Consider the following 22,957-nt stretch of genomic DNA (forward strand, 5'->3'; position numbering starts at 1 on the left):
TGCTTTCAGTACAGTGGAATGGAAAACAAAGCATCAGCTCATGAGGCAGAAGGAAATTAATTTCCTTCCTTATTTGTGCCAGCCACATAATCACCTTTAGAGAATTCCTGCACCACCAAAATGTCACTTTTTAAAAATTAAATGTTTTAAAGTTTGTTATGTGATATGTTATGTTTGATATGTTTTATGATGTTATGTTTTGTGTCATTTTATGCTGTTATAAAGCCATTTTTGTGGCTGAAGCCACTTCCATGTTTTACATTATTCAAACTTTGAATAAAGAATGAGGTTAGAATGTCACAAGAGCAACATTTTTGTTGAGGTTAACAACAACAGCAACACAAATACAGTGATGTTCCTTATAAGACAGTCCTGGTTTGAGCATAATCTCAGACTGTATAGTTTTATTAAAAATCACTGTCTTCATCATCTTCAAAATCGAGCACATGCAACTCATTGTTCTTCTGCATCGCTTTGTTCTTCTGTATCGCTTCCTCTTCCTCCTCCTCCTCCTCCTCCTCCTCCTCCTCCTCCTCCGTGCTGTTTTGGGTTTCTCTTCCATCCCTCTTCACAATCTGATGATATTCCTGATAGATTCCAGTCAGAGCCTGCGCGGCCTCTACGGATACTTTTAGCTTTCCAACCACATCCTGATCTTCATCTGCGCTGACAACTGAGAGATAAAAACAGACATTAATGCATGCATTTCTCATGCATATATTTCATATCTCCTATAAAATGGCTGTATATTACCATCGATTTGTTCTTCAATAACATCATTTCCAGTCAGAAGAAGTTCTCGTAAATCCAAGTAGGCATAGCCGACATCTTCACATTCTTCTTGCTCATTCATGGGCTCACTGACTACTGTGAACTTTAACCTATATGATTGAAGGAAAGAAACCTAGAGATTAGAAGTTCTTCTATACAAATCTTTAATTGTATTGCCATGGGAAATGTCTATTTTGGTTACATCTGCAGCATCTCTTATGTTTTCTCTATTTACCTGCCCTGGTTGGGGTCAGTGCCTTCCAGCATGGTGTAGAGATAATGTCTCAGAGGAGCTGCTTCCAATGAATCCACATGAATAACTGACAACAAATAAGGGGATATACAAGTTAATGTGACATTGAAAACCAAACCATATATATATATATATATATATATATATATATATATATATATATATATATATATATATATATATATATATATATATCGATATGGTAAAATGTACTTGCAGATAACAATAAATGAATAAGGGACACCTTAAGAGTAAACTTTTATGACTGTAACTGTGGTCCAAACTGGTACTGCAATAACTACCCCCCCCCCCCCCCCCCCCCCAGTGACTAATCAGGGCCATTTTATAATTCATTGAATTACATTTCTTACATACAGTTCATTTAATTATACTTTGAATTATAGCTGCCACAGGATATATGTATTTGTGTAACGGTGAGCTTAAAAATCCATGTGTATATTGTGTTAAGTGTAGTAACTACACCGCTCTAGTAATTTGAAAGGAATTGCAGTACCAGTTTTGGCCACAATTCTTACATACACATCCTTTAAAGGGACATGAATCCCCCATGATTTTATTTCGCTCTCATTAAAAGCATCAAAGCTTCCCACAAATGCAAATTACCATTAAGTTACACTTAACACAATATACACATGGATTTTTAAGCTCACCGTTACACAAATACATATATCCTGTGGCAGCTATAATTCAAAGTATAATTAAATGAACTGTATGTAAGAAATGTAATTCAATGAATTATAAAATGGCCCTGATTAGTCACTGGGGGGGGGGGGGGGGGGGGGTAGTTATTGCAGTACCAGTTTGGACCACAATCTTACATGCTCTTCCTTTAAGAGGACAGCCATTCACAATATGTTCTCTGCATCGAAAATACATATGAACATGCTGTTGCATAACTTTGATAACTTTTTAGGCTTATTTTGTGTAGTTTTATATGCCGTTTGGTCGGGTAAATGGCCGTAAAGCGCGGTTACGCTCACTGTGTCAGGATCTATTGAAGAGAACGTAGGCAACGCAGACACTCTTACAAAGCAGAAAAAACTTGTTTTGATCCATTAATGCATCTCTCACTATATGTGATCACACTGTTTGAAGTGCCAGTCAGAGGAAAATGCCAATTAACGCAAGCTGTCATGATTAATTAAGTGCGTGCTGTCATGAATTAAGCAATATGTCTTCTCATGAACACAGTCTCATAAATAATAATGAAACACCGATAAGTACTCATCGCATACTATAGTATGAGAAAGCGTCACAACCTATGACGTTGACGTAAAGACGAATTTAAGCCAGGAAGTTGAAAAAAGAGCAAAAGGTTTCAAATAAACTAGTTTCAAAACTAACAGATGTAACAATGGGGCAATTTGGGGCGGCAGTGGCTCAGTGGTTCATGTAGGTTGTCTACAAACCGAAAAGTTGGTGGTTCAATCCCCGGTTCCACCTGACCAAGTGTCCATGAGCAAGACACCCAACCCCAGCTGGTCCCGACGAGCTGGATGGCGCCTTACATGGCTGACATCGCCGTCGGTGTATGAATGGGCGAATGTGAGGCAAAAATGTAAAGCGCTTTGGATGGTCATAGGGTCTGTTAAAAGCGCTATATAAATGCAGTCCAACAATGGGTGCGTTTACATGCACATCAGTAAGCTGATAACTCAAAAAATCTGCTTATTGAAATAATCAGTTTTCCCCGTTTACAAGCAAACCAGTAAACTGACAACACAAGTAAACCGCATTTACATGACTTTATTAATAAACCAGGTTATTTCCATGTAGTGACGTCAAAAATAATAATGTCCGTATCTGACTCAGAGTTTTTCAAATGTTACGTCAGTTGTGTTTTTAAATAAAGCGTGCGCTGTATCAGCGGGAGATTTATGGCTTATCCGTCATGAAGTTACAGATGCAGCGTTTTGACTGAACCTCTTCTACTTCTGCTGAATGAGAAGAGCACACATCTTTACAATTTTCTGGGTATTAAAAGAGTGTGGGTTTGTGATATATGTCCTTATTTCATGTAAAACGCTAGCTTGCTCTTTCTGGATGCGTTTAAATCTGCTCTAAATTTGCGTTTTTGTCACCTATCGCGCATGTGCACTTCAATAAGCCGACAGAAAGCAGGTTAATGCGTTAACATGCAGCCCGAAATCAAGGTGAGAGGCAAAAAACGACCTGTTCCAACCAGTTTATGCTTACACCGTTTATGGCCTTATGCCGATAAAAGAAAACAGGTTACCGCGTTTACATGACCATGTTCATTGTCGGCTTGTAGGCACAATGAGCTTAAGAACGTACATGTAAACACACCCATTGTCTTCCAACACACACAGGGGAATGCGGGGCACAACCCAACATGGGGTTACTTGTAACACGCAAACTTTAATACTAATATCTTGCAATTAAGCGTCTAAAAACACTACATTCAATTTGTGAGAATATTTCTTTTAAAGTGTATTATTACTGTAATAAGTACTCTTTTTAAAAGTATGTTAAAGTGTCCTTAATGGGGTGGGTCAATAGCATTTCTCCTTGTAAGTGGTGTTTTTATTCCTGCTACTCAAAACCTGAGTTTTGTGCAGCAAGTTTCCAGGGAGAAGTTATTCCATGCTGAAAGTTGGTGCAAATCACAGTCAATTAAAACATATTTGATGTTTAATATACTGCTACTGTATGTTGAACGGAAGTATGGACCAATGAGACGTCAGTGTGGGTGGGGCTCATAGACTGTAAAAAATATGGACGTAGTGTCCGTGACGTCACCCATAGGATTCCAATAAGCCGTTCTGAAGCTTAAAGTAGGGACGAGCTGGGCGTCGCCCATCTTGCGAGCGAGTCATCATGTGTTATTCCCGGATAACAGAAAATGGGCGAAAAGGCGGGATGTGGGCGGAGCTTAGGTGACACAATGACTATAGATGGCAGATACTGTAAATTGCTATCCACCTGTAACCACTCCCTTAATTATGCAGAATTTAAGGCTTTAGTTCTACTGATGGCTTTCCAGTTGAGGAATTGCAGTTTACATTACTTCCGTATTGGCTTCAAGAGAGATCGTGGGAGGTTGCCGTTTGGTGGGGCTACACAAAGTGATGTTAAATGTAGCAGATGGTTAGGACCAAGGCTTTTACCATGGAAGGGCATCTGATCAAGACACATAAAGGTAATTCATTTTACTTCAGTGACCTTACCTCGTGTAAAGTTATAGTGTATTTCCTCCCCGTCTATTGGTTTACGCAGGGACATGGGCGTTTCTGTTGTCTCCATGGGAATACCTAGAAGGCGGTATTCTACATACACCTGGTGCACTGAATGGTCAAGTGCAACACTTGAGGAAGGGTTAAAAGAGAGTGACAGGATTTCCACTCTGAGTCTGTCTCCCTGTGAGACAAAGACAAATGTTTGATTTTACAACGTTAATGAAGAACTGACTGGCCAGGTGCAAGAACATACCCTATGCAAGTACATAAAAAGCAAATGTTTCAGCTACGCCAGCTTGATTTCATGAAATATTGCTTTGTTGCTCTGGCAAACACCTAAGCATTCAAATGTAATTAAGTGATTTAGATAATAATGAGATTTCTTCCAAGCAATAGGGTACAGTACTTAAAAAAAAAAAAAAAACATCAATGGAGATATGATTGGCTGCCTGGAACAGCTGGTTGTCAGAGTATGATGTGAGTTTAATATTTTCAAATTTTAACAAGCAGTCATTTAAGCAAGGATGTTGAGAAATATACTGTATGTGTTTAATTTTAATTAGTAGTGTATCTGATTTAAGGCACAATGACTATTGTCATTCCTTAATGTGGTTAAACATTTTTAACTTGTATCTTGGTAAATAATTTGTTTGAAAATTAATTAAAATATTGGTAAAGATTATGGTTATAAATGATATGTATCATGGTAAATATTTTGGTTAAAATGACTTGTGTCTTGGTAAAGATTATGGTTAAAAAACTACTTAAAGGGATAGTTCACCCAAAAATTTATTTTAACCCATGATTTACTCACCCTCAAGTCATCCTAGGTGCATATGACATTCTCCTATCAGACGAATACAATTGGAGTTATATTTAAAAAATGTCCTTGCTCTTCCAAGCTTTATAATGGCAGTGAAACGGCTGATTTGTTTTGAAGTCCATAAAATCTACCCATCATAAAAGTGTTTCATACAGCTCCAGGGGGTTAATTAAAGGGGGGGTGAAACACTCAGTTTCAGTCAATCTCATGTCAATCTTGAGTACCTATAGATAAGTATTGCATTCTTCATATCTCCGAAAAGTCTTTAGTTTTATCATATTTATAAAAGAAATATGGGTTGTACCGAGTCTTTCCGGAAAAAACCGAGCGCCTGGAGGCGTATCGTGTGGGCGGAGCTAAAGAATGACGAATGTGCACAAAGCGGTGATGTCCTCAAGCGTGGAGAAACCCATCGCTATCTCAGCTAATACAGATAATGATCCACAATCAAATCTGAGGCTGAAATAAATTGAACAGGAGAAACGGCAACATTAGGATGTCCGTCTCTGTGGTATGTACTGTATTTAGGGGCCTTTGTGTGTCTTTACGCGCAGTTTATGAGGACATGATTCGGTTGTATGTGACTTGACCTTAGAGGTAGCAAGCAAAAGGGTTTTGCACGTCAGAGTCAGACTAGTGTTATACAGAACAACAATGGAGTAACCGTTAGCGCATTTGATTGACGATCGTATCGTTTACTGATGTTTACTCATGCGACGGTAGCCAATAGCAGAGACATTTGAAGTTGATTTACTCACCGGCTGCTTCCAAAGCAGGACCGAACCTTTATCGCTGGGACCGCTCTGTCAAAAACACACTTCTTTGGTATGATTTGGTGAAGTCCTGTGACAGCAGTGACCGTGGAAATCCACTTTGCGACGCGACTGAAGCGATGCCTTGAAGCTTCCCGTCATTTCTGCGTTCAAATCGGTTCAAATGCAGCGCTGCCTTCCCGGAATGCTGTGCTGAAGCGTTGAAGTCGCTCGACGTCACCCATAGGAATAAAGTGGAGCGCGGCGCGTCATAAGTGTTCACAGACGACTGGATCTGCACCTGAGAGACTGTTTACGGCGTGCATTTCCTCTCTCTCCCTCTAGTTACGCGCGCGCGCACCCTACCGGGAGAAGAGCCCGTACAGCCCATACAAGGACTTTCCGATCTATTTAACGTCAAGTAGACCCATACTCGAAAAAAACTCGACGAAACTTGTGAGAAACCGGAAGGAGTATTTTTAACACAGAAATACTCCATCAAACGTCCAACATTATGTAGCAGGATGCAGCTGTTGGGCTTCTGCCACCCTAAGTGGTAATTAATTTTCTGTGCTGTGAGTGGCGCTGGGCAGTTAACAGGGAGCCACCCGCGATGGCCAAGTCCCTTTATAAACCGGGACTTTTCTTTTGACAAGGGACGTCACGGCACGCGACTGTGTTCCTGTTTACCTGCCTAGCGATCGGAGATCTGCTTCAGTTATCTATTCTATCATAGCGCCGCAGTAGAATCCCCTGTGCTGCAGTAGCCCTTTCTTCCAGCTGAGTGTGCACCCTGTAATTGGCAGTAAGAGCCGGGGCCCGAGGCTCAACGCTGGTAATCCTAGGTGCGGAGACGCGGCCAGTGGGAGCAGTGCCCCTTGCGGTGGTGGGTCCCTTGGTGTGTGCTGTGTTCACCGAGTGTGGTCGTTTCTTTTGGAGTGCGTGTGTGTGTGTGTGTGTGCGTTTGAGTTTTAAAGTAACAATAAAAATACTGTTTTTTTATCGGACCACTGTCTCTGGCTGATCCATCAATGAACATGAGTGCCTGGTTAACATAAGATAACAATCTTTGGGTGGAAGTCCCCTCGTGGCGTAGTCTGCTAATGTGTATCCCTCCTGCCACAATTCGTTTTTGAAACTTTGTCTATGTTTAGGATGGGAATCCAAGTCTTTAACAGTGTAAAAATCTCAGTATGCATGAAACAGCATTTCACCCCCCCCCCCCCCCCTTTAAGGCCTTATTGAAGTGAAGGGATGCGTTTGTGTAAGAAAAATATCCATATTTAAAACTTTAAAAACTAAAATAACTTCCAGCAGACAGCCTACGCAAGTTGAATTAAGGCAAAAGAATAACCCCTGACACAATATATGACGCAAGATGTAGGAGTCACAAGCTTTGACACCCTTTCGCCGTTTAAACAAATAGGGCTGCGCAACAAACTCACCCCTCTTCTCTTATAACTCTTATATTTCTCTTTAAAAATTCTCATTTTACAACTCATGACCGGTGTTATGTTTCGCTCTATCCTCTGTGCTACAATGTTTGACAATACGTCATGTGTCAGGTCAGGGGTTATTCTTTCGCCGTAAACCGATGTGGACAGCATTCTCTCGGAAGCTAGTTATTTTAGATTATAAACTTTTAAATATGGATATTTTTCTCACGCTTACCCATCGCTTTGCTTCAGAAGGCCTTTATTAATCCCCTGGAGCCGTGTGGATATCTTTTATGATAGATAGACGCACTTTTATGGACATCAAAAACAGATCAGCAGTGTATTGCCATAATAAAGCTTGGAAGAGCCAGGCCATTTTCTAATATAACTTCATTCATCTGAAAGAAGAATGTCATATAAACTTAGAATGACTTGAGATGAATAAATCATGGGCTAATTTTCATTTTTGGGTGAACTAACCCTTTAAAATGTGGTAAAGATTTTGGATGAAAATGACTTGAATCTTGGCAAAGATTTTGGTTGAAAAGTACTTATATTGTGGTCAAGATTTTGGTTGAAATTTCCTTATATTGTAGTAAAGATTTTGGTTGAAAATTATTTATATTGGAGTAAATATTTTGGTCATAACCTCGGTTTAAATAGGCACCTATAAAGTCAACATGTTTTAATGCTTTATTCACCCAGTAAGCAAGACAGAGGTGACAGTGGGAAGGAATGAAAAACTTAATTTTGGTGTTAGCAAGAAAGAAAAAAGAGAGCCAAATTTCTTCTTGCTATAAAGTATGTTTTTGCTTTTCACATTTTTGAGATTTTGTTTTATGTAACGTCCATTAGTGCACTGTGTGATCATCACCTTTTTATGTGGCTTTGGAGGGCGAGGAATTATGATGATGTCGCTTCCGTTTGAATCTCTTGATTCATCAGACTGAAGGGCGTCTACATCACTTTGAGCTATTTTGGATAAAAGAGGTAAAAATAAGCTGCAATGCTTTATAACATATGTAATGAATAAGTGACATTTAAAAATCTCACTTCTATCTTCTGTATCATCCTCTTGTTCGTCATCTTCCTGATCTCCCTCCTCCATTTTTATTTGCTTCAAGAGAAACATTGAAGACACATTTGAACTGACTGATTTAAATACTCATAAATCTCCCTGTTACACCTTCACAGTTCCTTACCTGTGCTGATTCACTTCGATAGGTCTTTTGGCTACGAGGGGTGCTCAGCTCTGAGGCAGATGGTCTGATGTCCATGAATTGATTGGACTCAGTACACTTAGACATGGCAGGTTTTGTAGTTTTTACTTTGTCCTGAATGGGTAATGATGCAGTGTGTTGTTGCTTCTTTCTAACTGACCTTGATGGTTGACCTGCATTAGATAGTTTCGGAGTGGGTTCAGACACCCGAATGGTTGGAGACTGAAGGGGTAGGAATAATCCTCTTTCAGGGTTTCTAATGGTCGTGGATGGGTGAACGTCAGTGATCTTGGCTCCATGGTCTGCTGGAGGCCGAAGCTGAGACTAAAATTAAGTTAAAAGATTTCATTTTTCATTCATTTATTGATTTTAAATTACTCTGGGCAGTTATTGGCATTTACAGACACTCACCCTGGGCTTTGCAATGGGTCTCTGTGACACCTCAATGCTCTGCACCATCCTCTCTTTCTCTGCTCCTTCTCTTTGCCTTGACGGTGTCTCAGGTGACTGAAAGGGGTACTTCCACCTGAGAGTGACCCTCACCATTCCTCTTGGACTGCCAGCAGGGTCTCTAAGCACATAATCACCTGACAGCAGGGAACAGAGTAAACATTATTCACCAGTTAACCTTTGCCTTAGTGGATATTGCAAAAGGGTTCTCAATTTGATTCGCAGGGTAACATAATGTCTTTGTTACTTTTATTTGTTCTCTTGGCTGAATGAGTCATTCCTGTTGTGGCAAAGCTGAATTTTCAGTCGCCAACTCGCCATTAGTCCAGTTTTCAGTATTATTCAGAAATATAATTTGCTAATTTAATGCTTAACTATTCATTACAGTTCTTATTATCAATGTTAAAACCGTTTTTGCAGCTTAACATTTTTGTGGAAACCATAATTTTTTTTTGAGGATTCTTCCATGCAAGTATATGTGTTTACTGTCATTTTTAACCAATTTAATGCATCCTTGCTGAATAAAAATAGCCTATTAATTTATTTAAATATAAAAGTCTTACTAACCTCAAACTTTTAAATGGTAGTGTATCACAGTTTTCACAAAATTTTGAACAGCAAATTCACGAGTTTGTGTGCCCATATAATCTTAGTGAAAGTGGTAAACAGATTTGGCTTGCTGTCTGCCATAGAGGGGCTCGGAGAGGATATTCTACCCGAGCTCCGATTGCCCCCCTATAACAGGCAAATTGAATGAATAAAATAATGAATGAATGAGTCATTTATATAGCGCTTTCATATGTACTACTGTACACCCAAAGCGCTTTACACTCGTGTCAGGGATCTCTCCTCAACCACCACCAATGTGGTGTACAAAAGGAGGAGCAGGGGAGGAGGAGGGATGCTTCAGGAACCAAAAAGGGGAAGAGGTAAGCTGCTGGTTTTATACCTTGGTATTAATTGAAAGATTAGATGGGCGTACTCCTCCCGAAATTACGTTTATTAACTTCACCAATCAACGTTGATAAAACGATTTTTTTTTTGTAAGGAACCTAAATCCGCATGTGACTGTGAAGACTGGCGTAATGATGCTGAAAATTCAGCTTTGCCATCAGATGAATAAATTACATTTAAAAATGTATTAAAATAGAAAAACGTCGTCATTTTTCACAATATATCTATTTTTGATCAAATAAATGCAGCCTTGGTGAGCATAAGAAAGTTCTTTCAAAAAACCATAAAAAATGTCTTAATTATTCCAAACTTTTGACTGGTAGTGTATGCACTGAATTAAATTCCCATTTACATTGTTTAATTAAGGTTCCGTTTAATGGCATCTTGAATGATTACCTCTGATTGGTCTGCCTGCAGAAAGGGCTTGTAGTGGAATTGGTGTCTTTGCCAAATAAGTGGGAGGAGTCTGACTTTCGCTGTCATCAAACACATACACCCACAGACTGCCCACATTCAGGTATTCTAATACATCCGTTGTAACAGCTAACGGATAGCTCGCTGAGTCTTCAAAGACAGGATCTGTGCAGCACTGAATTATGGGTGTAGAATGAGGTGGTAGGTCGTAAAGGCGATACGTTAAGTATGCATCAGGGAGTAGTCCTGGCCAACGGGTACTGAGGCCCACACAGCGCTCCAGTACCACCTCAAGCTCATTGGGTATCCCTACGCCATAATCATGCATCTCCTAAAACACACAAATGTATGTTTTTAACAGTTTGGGGTAATAAATTCAAATTTATATAGTTCTGCAAGACAACAAAACACAGAATTTATATTACAGGAGACATAAATTAGCTTGATACAACATGTGTATGTGTTGGCTACATAATCCACATGTAATAATGTCAAAATAAAAGTTGGTTTTAAATTGTTTTAACAATCTTTTGTTTGTCCAAAAGATGTACACTTATTTCGATGTGTTGGCTAGCATACTAAAGCAAATTGATTATAATCTTAACTGTAGTGTGTGTTATTTGATATTACATTTAAAAGTTAATATGTTTTAAATGTACTAAATTGAAACATTATAAATGTTTAATATCAAATATAATAAAATATATGGCATACACGTTACATTACAATTAGTATACAGTACGATAAACTGACATTCAATTTTGTTTAGCATAAATCCTTGACATTACCTTCAGTACTACACTTTAACCATATTTAAAACACAATAGAAGTAATTATGAAATTACATATAAAGACATACTTAAGTCCTACTTTAGTGGGTAACCCCCTAGCAGATCTACGCAGGTGGTGCTGGGGAATAGCCTAGAAATCTAGACGCACCCTAGCGGCAGCAAATCTAATCTGCCCACGAGTGTCGTCTAGTAACTCTCAATACCCTTCTGAGCGGTAATCGCCAAACTCTTGCCGGGCCAATCACATCGTGTATAGAGTCGGTGGGCGGGGCCATAATGACGACGGCCGAGTTGCGTTTGCGTGCTTCTAGTAAACACAGAAACTGGCGAACGGCGGTCTTTCGAATCAGCTTTGACCGCGACTCTGGAAGACCTGGAGTTAAGCTTTTCTCTGAGAAAAGAACAAAGAACGGCACTGAAGTCATTCTTAAGAAGGGAAGATGTGTTCAGAGTTTTGCCGACCGCATACGGCGAATGTTTAATCTGTCTACTAGCTCTGTTTCACCTTCCTTGCTCTGGTTGGTTGTAGCGCTATCCTATAGCGTGCAGAGGGAGTTTGAAAGACAACCTATTATCCCGCCCCTCGGATTGAGCCCTGTCAATGGTGAGTTTCCAGACCAAACATCTTGATGTGGGTCTGGCTTGTCAGGCTAGCTGGGGAAGGAGAGGGGCTAAGAAAATTCATGTGGTGTGCTGCTCTGAGTTGAGCCATTACATTCGGTTCTCATTTACTCTAAATATATTCTTTTAAAATATATTATTTCCATAATAAGTAGTAGTGTACTTTTTCACAAGGGCAGGTTGGAAACCAAATAAATATGAATACACTTTTTTTCAAATTTGGTGAACTAAAGGCTTTCCTAAAGTTACGGTCTTCATTATGTGGTGATGTGTGGTGGCCTTTACCTCTGTTTCCCCATGAGCCCATTCCAAACCTCTGGTGTGTCTTACAGCTGTTCTGCTTGCGGCTCTTTCCATTTTAGGTTCTGTGAGTTCCACTTGAGGGTGTAAACACAACCAAAACTCAAGGAATCCTATAACTTCTCCTTCAGCTCCTGCAGAACAAAGGACAACTTACAAAATGCAGTGGCAAATAGCATTGCTATAAAGAGTTGCAACATTGAAAAGGATGTGGAATGAAACCCTCTTACATAGTCATTAGTTATATGCTATATTTTGCAAGCCCATGTGACCTACTTTTTCTTACCTGTGATGTTGGTTCTGTTTTTCATTCGTTCACCTCTGCACTGTAGTGCTCCTATCAGAGTGATCCTTGCTCTACCACGGGTTATAAATTTGACCCCTCCAAGTGCTTGGTGCAGTTCAACAGTGACACCTTGAACCCCAAGCTTGTCCAGGTCAAAGGCCGAAAGGGCATAATGTGCCGTGAAGCCATAATTTGGCTGACCCCCTGACATTAATGAAGTTGAGAGGGTTTCAAAATCAAGAAGGCCACAGGTGCAAAACGTCGCAACCCCTTGGTGATCTCCTGTGCCTTGTCCCATGAGTCTCAGTCCCAGCGGCGTAAAGGTGGCTCCTGTGAGATGGATCTCCAGAAGGGATTCTCCTCCACGCAGATGTGTGACTATGGCGCCCTCTTCTGTGAGCTGGACTGACTCTTGTGCCAGCCCTGTCCAGGTGTACTGCATGGGTATGGTCCGCTTATTATTTCTAGGGCTGTATGCAAACTCTTTGAGTTGAGCTAAAACAATGGAGGAAAAGTATGGTCATCATACATGGATTGTTAATTAAATAAATAGGGGAGAATGGGGCTAGTTGTCGCTTTTGGCTTACTCAGTTGGGGACACTAAATATTTAACTATTACTTTCTATTAAATTCTGTTGCATTATTTTACCGTTTGTGACCATTGTGAAGCTGCTTTGAAACATTCTGCATTGTAAAATGCGTTATATAAATAAAGGTGACTTGACTCATGTATTCAGTGTTTCTCAGTGTAAGTTTATTTTTAAAAGTCATATAGACTTTAATAGACTTTTAACTTTTATAGATTTCTATATAGATATATGCATTGATAGTTAATTATGGTTACTTGTTAAAACAAAAAAATATGATGTATAATTCAGAATTATTATTATTATTGATTTAAATTAAATTCTGATACTTATTCAATTTATAATCATTTAAAAAATATTTAAACAAAATATAACTGAAAACGATTTTAAACTTGAAACAAACATACAAAACAACTGCAACAAAAATGTACATGCAGCAACAGCAGTTTCTCTAACCTTGTAAATTGGTGATTTGAAGGCCTCTGCTTTTCAACAACTTGTCTTTTTCACCTGCTCTCCTCCTATTCTCCTCCCTCTCTCTTTCAGACTTCTCCATAACTGTCTTCATCTCATTCTATAAAAGAAAATGCTGTAGGTGTAACGGTTGATGTTTTGGTTTATGTGAAGTGAAAAGACACATTCTGATCAATATGTTAGAGTTGTAATATACTGCATTTGTATTCTCACTGCGAGTGTGTGTACCTGGAGGTCAGCATTTAGGCGATGCTGCAGTAATAATAAATCCCTAGTTTTCTGGAGTTCTAAAACAGTTTCTGCATATGAGGCTTGTACTGCAGTCAAATCCCTTGATGTGTCTTCTAACTTTCCATCTGTTTTCAAGAAGCACATCACCCCTTGAGTCTCTTGCTGCATTCTGAAGGCCTAAGAGAAGAGAACGAGAATGAAGAGTGAAACAAGCAAAACAAAACTTGTTACATAGCTGCTCAAACGTTAAGAAAAATCTGCAAGTTTTAAAACTAAACACCTTACCTTAATCTGCAGCAGAGTCTCACTTAGATCGTCCACACTCATATTAAACTCCTGATAGAGAATGAAAAACAGAATATGAACTCTAATTCTAATGAACTGAATATCTGGCTTTAGAAATGCGAAGGACATTTTAGCGTAATAAAGGAACCTTTACTTTTGTAACAGAGTCCAGTTTCTCTTGCAAAGATGTGACTTCCTGCCGGTGCTGCAGGACTTCTTGCTCCAAGCAGTCATGTTTTTCTCTGAGGAACATAACCATATCTGAAGACAGAAAAAATGCATTCAATTTGTTGTGGAGATGTACATTAGCTCTGAAAACATGAACTTCAGATGGATTTTGCATATTGACAATTATAAGCACTGATTTCCAGAAGAACATTGTGCACAGTTTCAGGCTGCTATAATGAGCCCTTCCAGAATAAAATGAGCTGTAGTCCAGAACTAATTGATTGATAGACAAAAATCTGACAATGCAAGAGCCTTACCTCTATCACGCTCCTTCTCCTTCTGAACACGATCATTCTCCTGCATCAGCATGTTCTTTTCTCTCCTTTCTTCCACCAGCTTTTCTTCAAGCTGCTGTACCTCCTCTCTCCACCTATCTTCTCTAAACTGGTCCCTTGTTTTCTCTTGTTCCTCGTGTTGTCCTTCTTGATGGCTCTGGGCAGACATAGTGCTATGGAGGAAACCGATGAATTAAAACTTTTAAAACTTGGCCTTTTTCACTACAGACCTACAGAAAATATATGTACACCAGTCGGGCGTAATATTATGACAGGTTAAGTGAATAACACGGATTATCTTTTCATCATGGCACCTGTTAGGGGGTAGGATACATTAAGCAGCAAGTAAAAATGTTGTCCTCTAAGTTTATGTCTTAGAAGCAGTAAAAATGGAAAAAAGTGTGAGGATTTGAGTTTGATAAGGGCCAAATTGTGATGGCCAAAGACCATCTCCAGAGCATCTCCAAAACTAAAGCTCTTGTGAGGTGTTCCCAGTCTGCAGTGGTCAGTATCTATCAAAAGTGGTCCAAGGAAGGAACAGTGATGAACCGGCAACAGGGTCATGGGTGGCCAAGGCTCAATGATGCACGTGAGGAGCAAAGGCTGGCCCATGTGGTCCGATCAAACTGATGAGCTACTGTAGCTCAAATTGCTCAACAAGTTAATTCTGGGTCTGATAGAAAATTGTCAGAATACGCAGTGCATCACAGTTTGTTGTGTAAGGGGCTGTATAGCCGCAGACCAGTCAGGGTGCCCATGCTGACCCCTGTCTAATGCCGAAAGTGCTAACAGTGGGCACGTGAGCATCAGAACTGGACCACTGAACAATGAAAGAATGTGGCCTGGTCTGATGAAAAAAGAGGACCAACACAATATAAATTCATAATGTTATGCCTGATCGGTTTATATGCTTCATCGTCAAAAATTTTTAAGAGGGTATTTGGTTTATTTCCTCCGTAAACCTCAGCCCAGTTTAGAAATATTTACTCTAACAATGTTAAAACCTTGCTTAATCCAGTATACATCTATGACTTCAATTTATTTGTGGATAGTTTGGTTTTACTTGAAAAAAAAAGAAAAGAGAACATACTGTATGGACTCCAGTGTCTCTAGTTCTAATAAGTAATAAATAATGTGACATGCAGACAAATTTTACTTTATTTAAAGAAACACACACATATAAACATATTTGCATCTGTTTGCATCTTCCAAGTGTCTGATACACATTTTTTCTGTGTGATATAAACTGTCCGACTTTTTGACACTTGGGAAGATTTTAATTTCAGTTTCAGTATTCCATACAGTTATATTTAGTGTTACATAACTCCATATAAAAGCTTATGCTTTCTAATTTTTGCACAATGATAAAAATATATATTATTTTTTTTCAAAAATCATCAGGTACATCACTAAGTAAGCGATTTGCATTGCCATTTTGTTTGACATACATGGAGTACTCACCCTTGAAATGTAACAGCTGTCATGAGGTCAATTCAGGTTGTCAAGTGGGCAATACTCTAGGCTAGGAAATCTCTTTGTCCCAAAGTCCATGAAAATGTCCTTGGTTATCCCTCACTGTCTATGTCCCTACCCTACCTATGAAATACTGACCTCTCCAGAAGTGAATCATAGCTTTTCTTCAAGAGGTTTCTCTCCCCGTCCAGGTCTGAAACCCTCTCCTGAAGCTGAGGAATAGATGTTTGTATAATATTGCAAAGAATAAAACTTGGAATAAAAGTGCCAAAACTTCAACAGGAATAACTCAAGCATACCTCCCCCAGAGTTTGCAGTGAAAGCGTGGCAGCATTGAGCTGGCCCTCTAGTGTTAGTACTCTCTGCTTCTCCTGTTTCAGCTGCTCGCACAGTTCCTCCACTTTCTCCAGCAGTGCTACTTGGTTCTCTTTTAAAGACCTCTGACCCTATATAATATTTACCCATATCAAGTAAAAAAATAAATCCTATTTATTCAATGGAATTTATCAAAATGAACTGGGTCTGACTTTGCAAGATTCTGTCCAATTCAAAATAGGGCTACTTCAATGTTTAATTTTATTCTCAGGCAATGTACAATTTTGCATTATAAAAAAAAGCTGATGATGAAAATGGGAAATGTTTCTTTTCAGGTTAAGCTCACCTCCTCCAGCTGGTTCTCGTAAGCCTTAAAAAAGAGCACAAAGAGAAGAAGTAATGAGGATGATTTGTTTTAATGCTGAAATGTAATTTGGAAGACATTATACCAATTATTTTAGTGGAAGCCCCATCTAAAATCTAATTCACCATATACACTGAAATTTATATTTATATTATATCTGGGGGCAAATGTATTGTAATTAATGGGATTTATTTACAAATTACTAATACTGAATCTATTTTTGTCCAAGTATGATGAGTAATGCCTGCTCACATTCATCTAGAACTACAAAAACCACACCGCACACTGTGTGGATGCACTCAACATGGGGACCAGAGGGGTGTGTAATGTGTATAAGTGTTTATTATTTTTAATAAAGACTTTATTTAGTTTAATAAGCACTACCGTTGTGCTTGCTGTAGACTATAGTTTGACAGGGTGTTCGTCAATAAATGGGAAAACAAAGTAACTTGCATTACTTATTTGAAAAATACATTTTGTTGTAAATTCAATACTTTACTTTATTTATTATTTGAAAAAAGTAATTTGATTACACAACTCATGTTACTTATAATGCCACCAAACCAACACTGGTTACACTTCTATGGAGCCAAGCAATAGTAAAGTGGATGGACTATCCCAAATGAACCCAAACCTTAAATATTATTTTAAAAGGTTGATAATAGTTTTCAATGTTTTGAAGGGTTTGGTCTTATGTCTCACCTCCTGAAGTGCTGCAAACTTTTCCTGAACAACCAGAAGTGCGGAGCTCTTTTCAGAGAGCTGCTTCTGCAGTCTGATCACATCTACATTATCTTTTATAGTGAGTCTGTGAAGAATAATAAAAAATAAAATAAGAAATTCACATGCACATTGTTTTTGTGCAAATGTACAAAATATTTATTGAATGAGAATAGAAATTGAATGACTGTGAACAGGTATTGTTAATTTTATTATTGATGAATGAACACAGACACATATACATATACACCATATTACCAAAAGTTTTGGTATGCCTGCTTTTACATGCACATGAACTTTAATGACATCCCATTCTTAACCTGTATAGTGTTTAATATGGAGTCTAGCCCACCCTTTGCAGCTATAACAGCTTCAACTCTTCTGGGAAGGCTTTTTTGTGAGGTCAGGCACAAGAAAGCATGGCTCGCAGTCTCCACTCTAATTCATCCCTAAGGTGCTCTGTGAGGGCTGAGGTCAGGACTCTGACCAAGGACACACCAAACTCTTGAAAAACCTCACACAAAAAGTTAATTGACCTTGCTTTGTGCAGTCATGTTGAAACAGGAAGAGGCCATCGAAAGAAGCATGATTCGTCACTCCAGAGAACATGTCTCTATTGCTGTAGAGTCCAGTGGTGGCGTGCTCTACACCATTGCATCTGACGCTTTGCATTGCCCTTGGTGATCCAAATGCAGCTGATCAGCCATGGAAATACATTCCATGAAGCTATCTACACACTGCTATTGAGCTAATCTGAAGGGCACACAAAGTTTGGAGGTCTGTAGCTATTGACTCTGCAGAAAATTGGCAACTTCTTCACACTGTGCGCCTCAGCATGCACTGACCCCTTTCTGTGATTTTACGTGGCCTAGCACTTCGTGGCTGAGTTACTGTTGTTCCCAATTGCTTCCACTTTGTTATATAACTAACAGTTGTCCGTTAAATATTTAGTAGTGAAGTAATTTCATGAAAGGATTTTTTGATTGATTGAATAATGGCAACCTATCACAGTACCACGCTTGAATTCACTGAGATCCTGAGAGCGACCCATTCCTTCACAAATGTTTGTTGAAGCAGTCTGCATGCCTAGGTGCTTGAGTTTATACACACATACATACATATATACATATTGTGACGGAACGACTACCTCTGCCACATAATCAGCGCCACCCCGTCCTTGCAATCGCTGCCCTTCGTCAGGTTCCTGACTGGTGTGGGTGAAAGGGGCTAAAATTATGAGAAATGGCGGTGAGTGATGAGGCACACCTGAGTATCATGAAGCCTCATCACCGCGGCTGTTAAACACGGAGTGCGCCTCTCCTCAGGAGGCTAGTCTCTCTAATATCCTCGTGGGTCTAGGAAGGGAGTGCAGAGAGACTCCCATGCCGCCAGAGATGTGGGACAAAGATGTTCCGCAGTCCAAAATGGAGATGCACACATAACATTGCTGACGGGCTAGGATGCCGGGCCACTATTCCTCTCGATTTCCTTGGCTGACGAGGACGAGCTGCCGTGTCAAAGCCGGTGCCCCTTGCGCCATCGGACACTACCCTTCCTTCACTATTCCCTGCCACACTGAGGGCACCAGATCCCCTGTTTTGTTTGTTAATTTATTCCCCTTTTTGAACATTTTGTTTCTTTTTGTTAATAAATGCCCACTGTGTCTGTGTCTGCTCCTCCCGGCATGGTTGTTGTTGCCAGACGGGCCGGTCTGAGTATTTCACAATCTGCTCAGTTACTGGGATTTTCACGCATAACCATTTCTAGGGTTTACAAAGAATGGTGTGAAAAAGGAAAAACATCCAGTATGCGGCAGTCCTGTGGACAAAAATGCCTTGTTGATGCTAGAGGTCAGAGGAGAATGGGCCGGCTGATTCAAGCTGATAGAAGAGCAACTTTGACTGAAAAAAACATTTGTTACAACCAAGGTATGCAGCAAAGCATTTGTGAAGCCACAACACGCACAACCTTGAGGACAAATGAGCTACAACAGCAGAAGACCCCACCGGGTACCACTCATCTCCACTACAAATAGGAAAAAGAGGCTACAATTTGCATGAGCTCATCAAAATTGGACAATTAAAGACTTGAAAAATGTTGCCTGGTTTTATGAGTCTTGATTTCTGTTGAGACATTCAGATGGTAGATTCAGAATTTGGTGTAAACAGAATGAGAGCATGGATCCATCATGCCTTTTTACCACTGTGCAGGCTGGTGGTGGTGGTGTAATGGTGTGGGGGATGTTTTCTTGGCACACTTTAGGCCCCTTAGTGCCAATTGGGCATTGTTTAAATGCCACAGCCTACCTGAGCATTGTTTCTGACCATGTCCATCCCTTTATGACCACCATGTACCCATCTTCTGATGGCTACTTCCAGCAGGATAATGCACCATGTCACAAAGCTCGAATCATTTCAAATTGGTTTCTTGAACATGACAATGAGTTCACTGTACTAAAATGGCCCCCACAGTCACCAGATCTCAACCCAATAGAGCATCTTTAGGATGTGGTGGAATGGGAGCTTCGTGCCCTGGATGTGCATCCCACAAGTCTCGATCAACTGCAAGAAGTATCCTATCAATAGGGGCCAACATTTCTAAAGAATGCTTTCAGCACCTTGTTGAATCAGAATTAAGGCAGTTCTGAAGGCGAAAGGGGGTCTAACACAGTATTAGTATGGTGTTCCTAATAATCCTTTAGGTGAGTTTATATGTATGTATATATATATATATATATATATATATATATATATATATATATATATATATATATATATATATATATATATGCATTCTGATTTAGCATTTTATTGCATTCATTTTAAGGAATACTGAAGTTTTTTTTTTTGTGCAAGTGCTGCTTTTACAGTCTGATCACATTCACACATACGTACACAAACATTAACTTTTTATACCTGTGTCCGTCAGCTTGTTGTTTGCGCAGGTCTTTCACAATACCGTCAATTTCTTTCTCTTTGTCTCTGAGCATTTCTCTAAGAGACTGAGCTGTCAACTCCTGCTCTGCCACCCTCCCTTGCTGGGTTTCTATGATGGCAGATCTGCTGAGATAGAAAACAAGCCGGAAAATTAGAATTTAGAAGGACGATATTGCAGATAAACATGCCATTTAAATAGCTAATTAATAGCATGGAAGCAGTGTCCTAACATATGAATATGGATTAGAAAGATGCATTAAAATTAAGTATTATCAAACTAAATATACCAGCAAAGTGTTTAAGGGTAAAGGCAGAACTATATAGCTGACGTATCTAAAAATGCTGGGATGCCATGAGCAGATTGTCATATAAAAGCAAGTACTTTTCATTGCAGACCTACATTTTCAACTACATTAAAAGTTTTTCTTTCTTCCTTCCTGTTTTTTTTCTTTGTCTCAGCAGATGTAGGTATTAAACACAGCACTATACTGTGTTTTGAAGAACTGCAAGTTATGTAAACATAAAAACATCCAACAAACCTGAGTAATGCAATTCTGCTTATATAGAGGAGAAAGAAACAAAGATTGAAGACATTTTTTTTGTACTGACCAGGTACATATATGTAATACTGTTTAGACATACAATGATTTAAGCATGATTGATTGAATAATGATGATCAGTTAAGTGGTGCGTTTCCCAAATTATATTATGTCTTTAGATGTATTAGAGCGATTTTAAAAACATGAACAAGGACACAACCAACTTACAATCTGTCTATGTCTCCTCTAGTATCGTCAAGTGAACTGATGCCACAGCGGGCAGGAGCGGTTTGGGCAGCCCGTCTGACACCTCCATCCCCATCCACACCTCGCCCTGAGACAGACAGAGAGAGACAAGAGTAAATACTAAATATAATCTGGACTGCAACACCAAATAAAAACTACTTTAGAAAAAAAAATGTGGAGCTACCATAATGCATTATTAAGTAAAAGTATAATAGACTTGTATATGCCAAAAATAGGTTTCAGCAATATTATTATTACCATATCCAAAAACACACAGTGAAATCAAATTTTTTGTAAGTGACTCCTCACCTGTCCGTGGCCTATTATGTGTTCTGACACCCAGGTCTAAGATGTGTTGCTTAGCTAAATTTAGTTTACTCTGCAGCGTCCCCTTCTGGCTCTCGAGAGTCGCTACACGAGCCTCTAGCTCTTGAATAGTGTCCTCCAGCTCTCCATCCCTCCCTGCAGATGAAGGTCCGTGCTTTAATCGCAGCAGTTTAGTTGACAACCTGAACAGCCAAAACAACAGATTGTCTTACATTTAAGCAATACTTATTTTGAGGCAGTGTATTTTGGGGCATAAAAACATGATAAAGTGTCCATAAAGCAAATTCTACAGTGTCCAGGTTGCATGCTTCTGGGACTGCATTAACCAGCAATAAATGCCATTGAGATGAAATAGAAATGATAATTGCAAACTTTCTTCAAGCATTATAGATCTGTTTGTTAGTGTGTGTTTCTGTACCTGCGAAGTTTTTGGTCTTGTGTCCGACTGTGTTGTTTGAGAAGTGTGTTCTCCTCTTGTAGACGGAGACATTGATCTTCCAGCTGCTCGCGTGGTACTCTGAACAATCGCTGGCGATCTGTATAAAACAGAGAGACTTGGAAAACAACCCAGAGTACCTACTATTTACAGTGTTTGCTCAGAAGTTGCTCTTTTATAGCCCAGGATACTAGAGAAAGAAATTCACATTTAATTGCCAACTTTGTCTCAAATGTTTCTTCCTAAAATAAATTGTGTTATCACAAATTAGATAACTGATGACATTCAGTAAGAGTATACAGCTATAAAATGCGAACAGCATGGTTGGATATGTAACAAATAATAATGAAGCAAGTAAATTCTTCTTGAAATTCTCAAGGAGACGCATGTGAGATTACTCATTTCAGAAAATGTCTCCTTTTGCTCTTGAATCTAACTGCTGTTGATATTGAAAAAAACAAAAGATATTGTAAAGAATAAATTTTCTTTCCAAAAGAATTAAATAAAAGTAATATATATTTCCATAAGTAAAGGGAATTAAACATACTAAGAAATATTAGTGCTTGTTTAGGACTGTGTTGACACACGTCTTACCCTTTATTTTGAGCACCTGTGGTGGTCTTCTCCAGCTTCTGGTGTCTTGATCCGTGTCTTAAATAAAGCATGCATTGATCTTGAACAGATCCACTCATTTAAACAAACCAGAAATAATACTGCATAATGATCATTCAACCTAAATAAATGCACATTGTTACAGTTCTATAGTATACATACCTGTGAGAACAGTTATCAGTCCTGATCTCAATCCCACATCCCTCACAGGGAGGTCACCTGCTGTCTCATCCACCGTCAGTGACATTATGAAAACTAATTCAATCTGATTCAATCAATGAGCCGAGGCATTCAGGAAGTGATGTCACCACAGAGGAAGGCAATGTTTTTTTTTTTGTGTTTTTTTTTTTACTTTTATCCTGCGACACAAAGAAAAAGAGCAAACATTTCAAACAAAGTAGTAATTTTTTTTATCTTTATAGTCAACCCATAGACCTCCAAAGTAAAAACATCTGTGATAAATTTAAAATAATATTCCTCAGCATATTTTTAGAATGTTCCAAATGTGTACTTAAATGAAAAAATCCAAAGTTACGTGTTACTGTCATCAACTTAATTTATTTATAAAGCACTTTCAACACCACAAGTGGAACCAAAGTAGCCTGGCTCTGCCCTCTTAC

The 22,957-nt window shown here is 39.1% G+C and overlaps 1 protein-coding gene across 2 annotated transcripts; it reads right to left on the bottom strand.

The window, feature by feature from the left end:
- Positions 1 to 355: 355 nt before the first annotated feature.
- rpgrip1 (RPGR interacting protein 1) lies at positions 356 to 22,590 on the bottom strand. Of its 2 annotated transcripts, none has more exons than XM_067434821.1 (26): positions 22,500 to 22,590; positions 22,320 to 22,376; positions 21,708 to 21,825; positions 21,272 to 21,471; positions 20,945 to 21,050; positions 20,157 to 20,300; positions 17,224 to 17,329; positions 16,504 to 16,527; positions 16,142 to 16,288; positions 15,981 to 16,054; positions 14,352 to 14,542; positions 14,021 to 14,127; positions 13,867 to 13,917; positions 13,579 to 13,758; positions 13,333 to 13,450; positions 12,290 to 12,784; positions 11,989 to 12,137; positions 10,274 to 10,622; positions 8,885 to 9,060; positions 8,456 to 8,797; positions 8,307 to 8,370; positions 8,128 to 8,225; positions 4,234 to 4,423; positions 1,007 to 1,091; positions 754 to 881; positions 356 to 673 (listed from the first exon to the last, which is right to left on the bottom strand). In XM_067434821.1, exons 1-26 carry the CDS (start codon positions 22,582 to 22,584, stop codon positions 408 to 410), a joined length of 4,050 nt encoding a protein of 1,349 aa, XP_067290922.1. In that variant the 5' UTR covers positions 22,585 to 22,590; the 3' UTR covers positions 356 to 407. The 2 variants fall into 2 exon arrangements, with proteins under 2 accessions (XP_067290922.1, XP_067290921.1); XM_067434820.1 differs by having other exon boundaries at positions 20,157 to 20,303.
- Between the last annotated feature and the right edge of the window lie 367 nt (positions 22,591 to 22,957).

The sequence above is a fragment of the Pseudorasbora parva genome, chromosome 24, assembly GCF_024679245.1.
Source record: "Pseudorasbora parva isolate DD20220531a chromosome 24, ASM2467924v1, whole genome shotgun sequence".
In the NCBI taxonomy this organism is placed as follows: domain Eukaryota; kingdom Metazoa; phylum Chordata; class Actinopteri; order Cypriniformes; family Gobionidae; genus Pseudorasbora; species Pseudorasbora parva.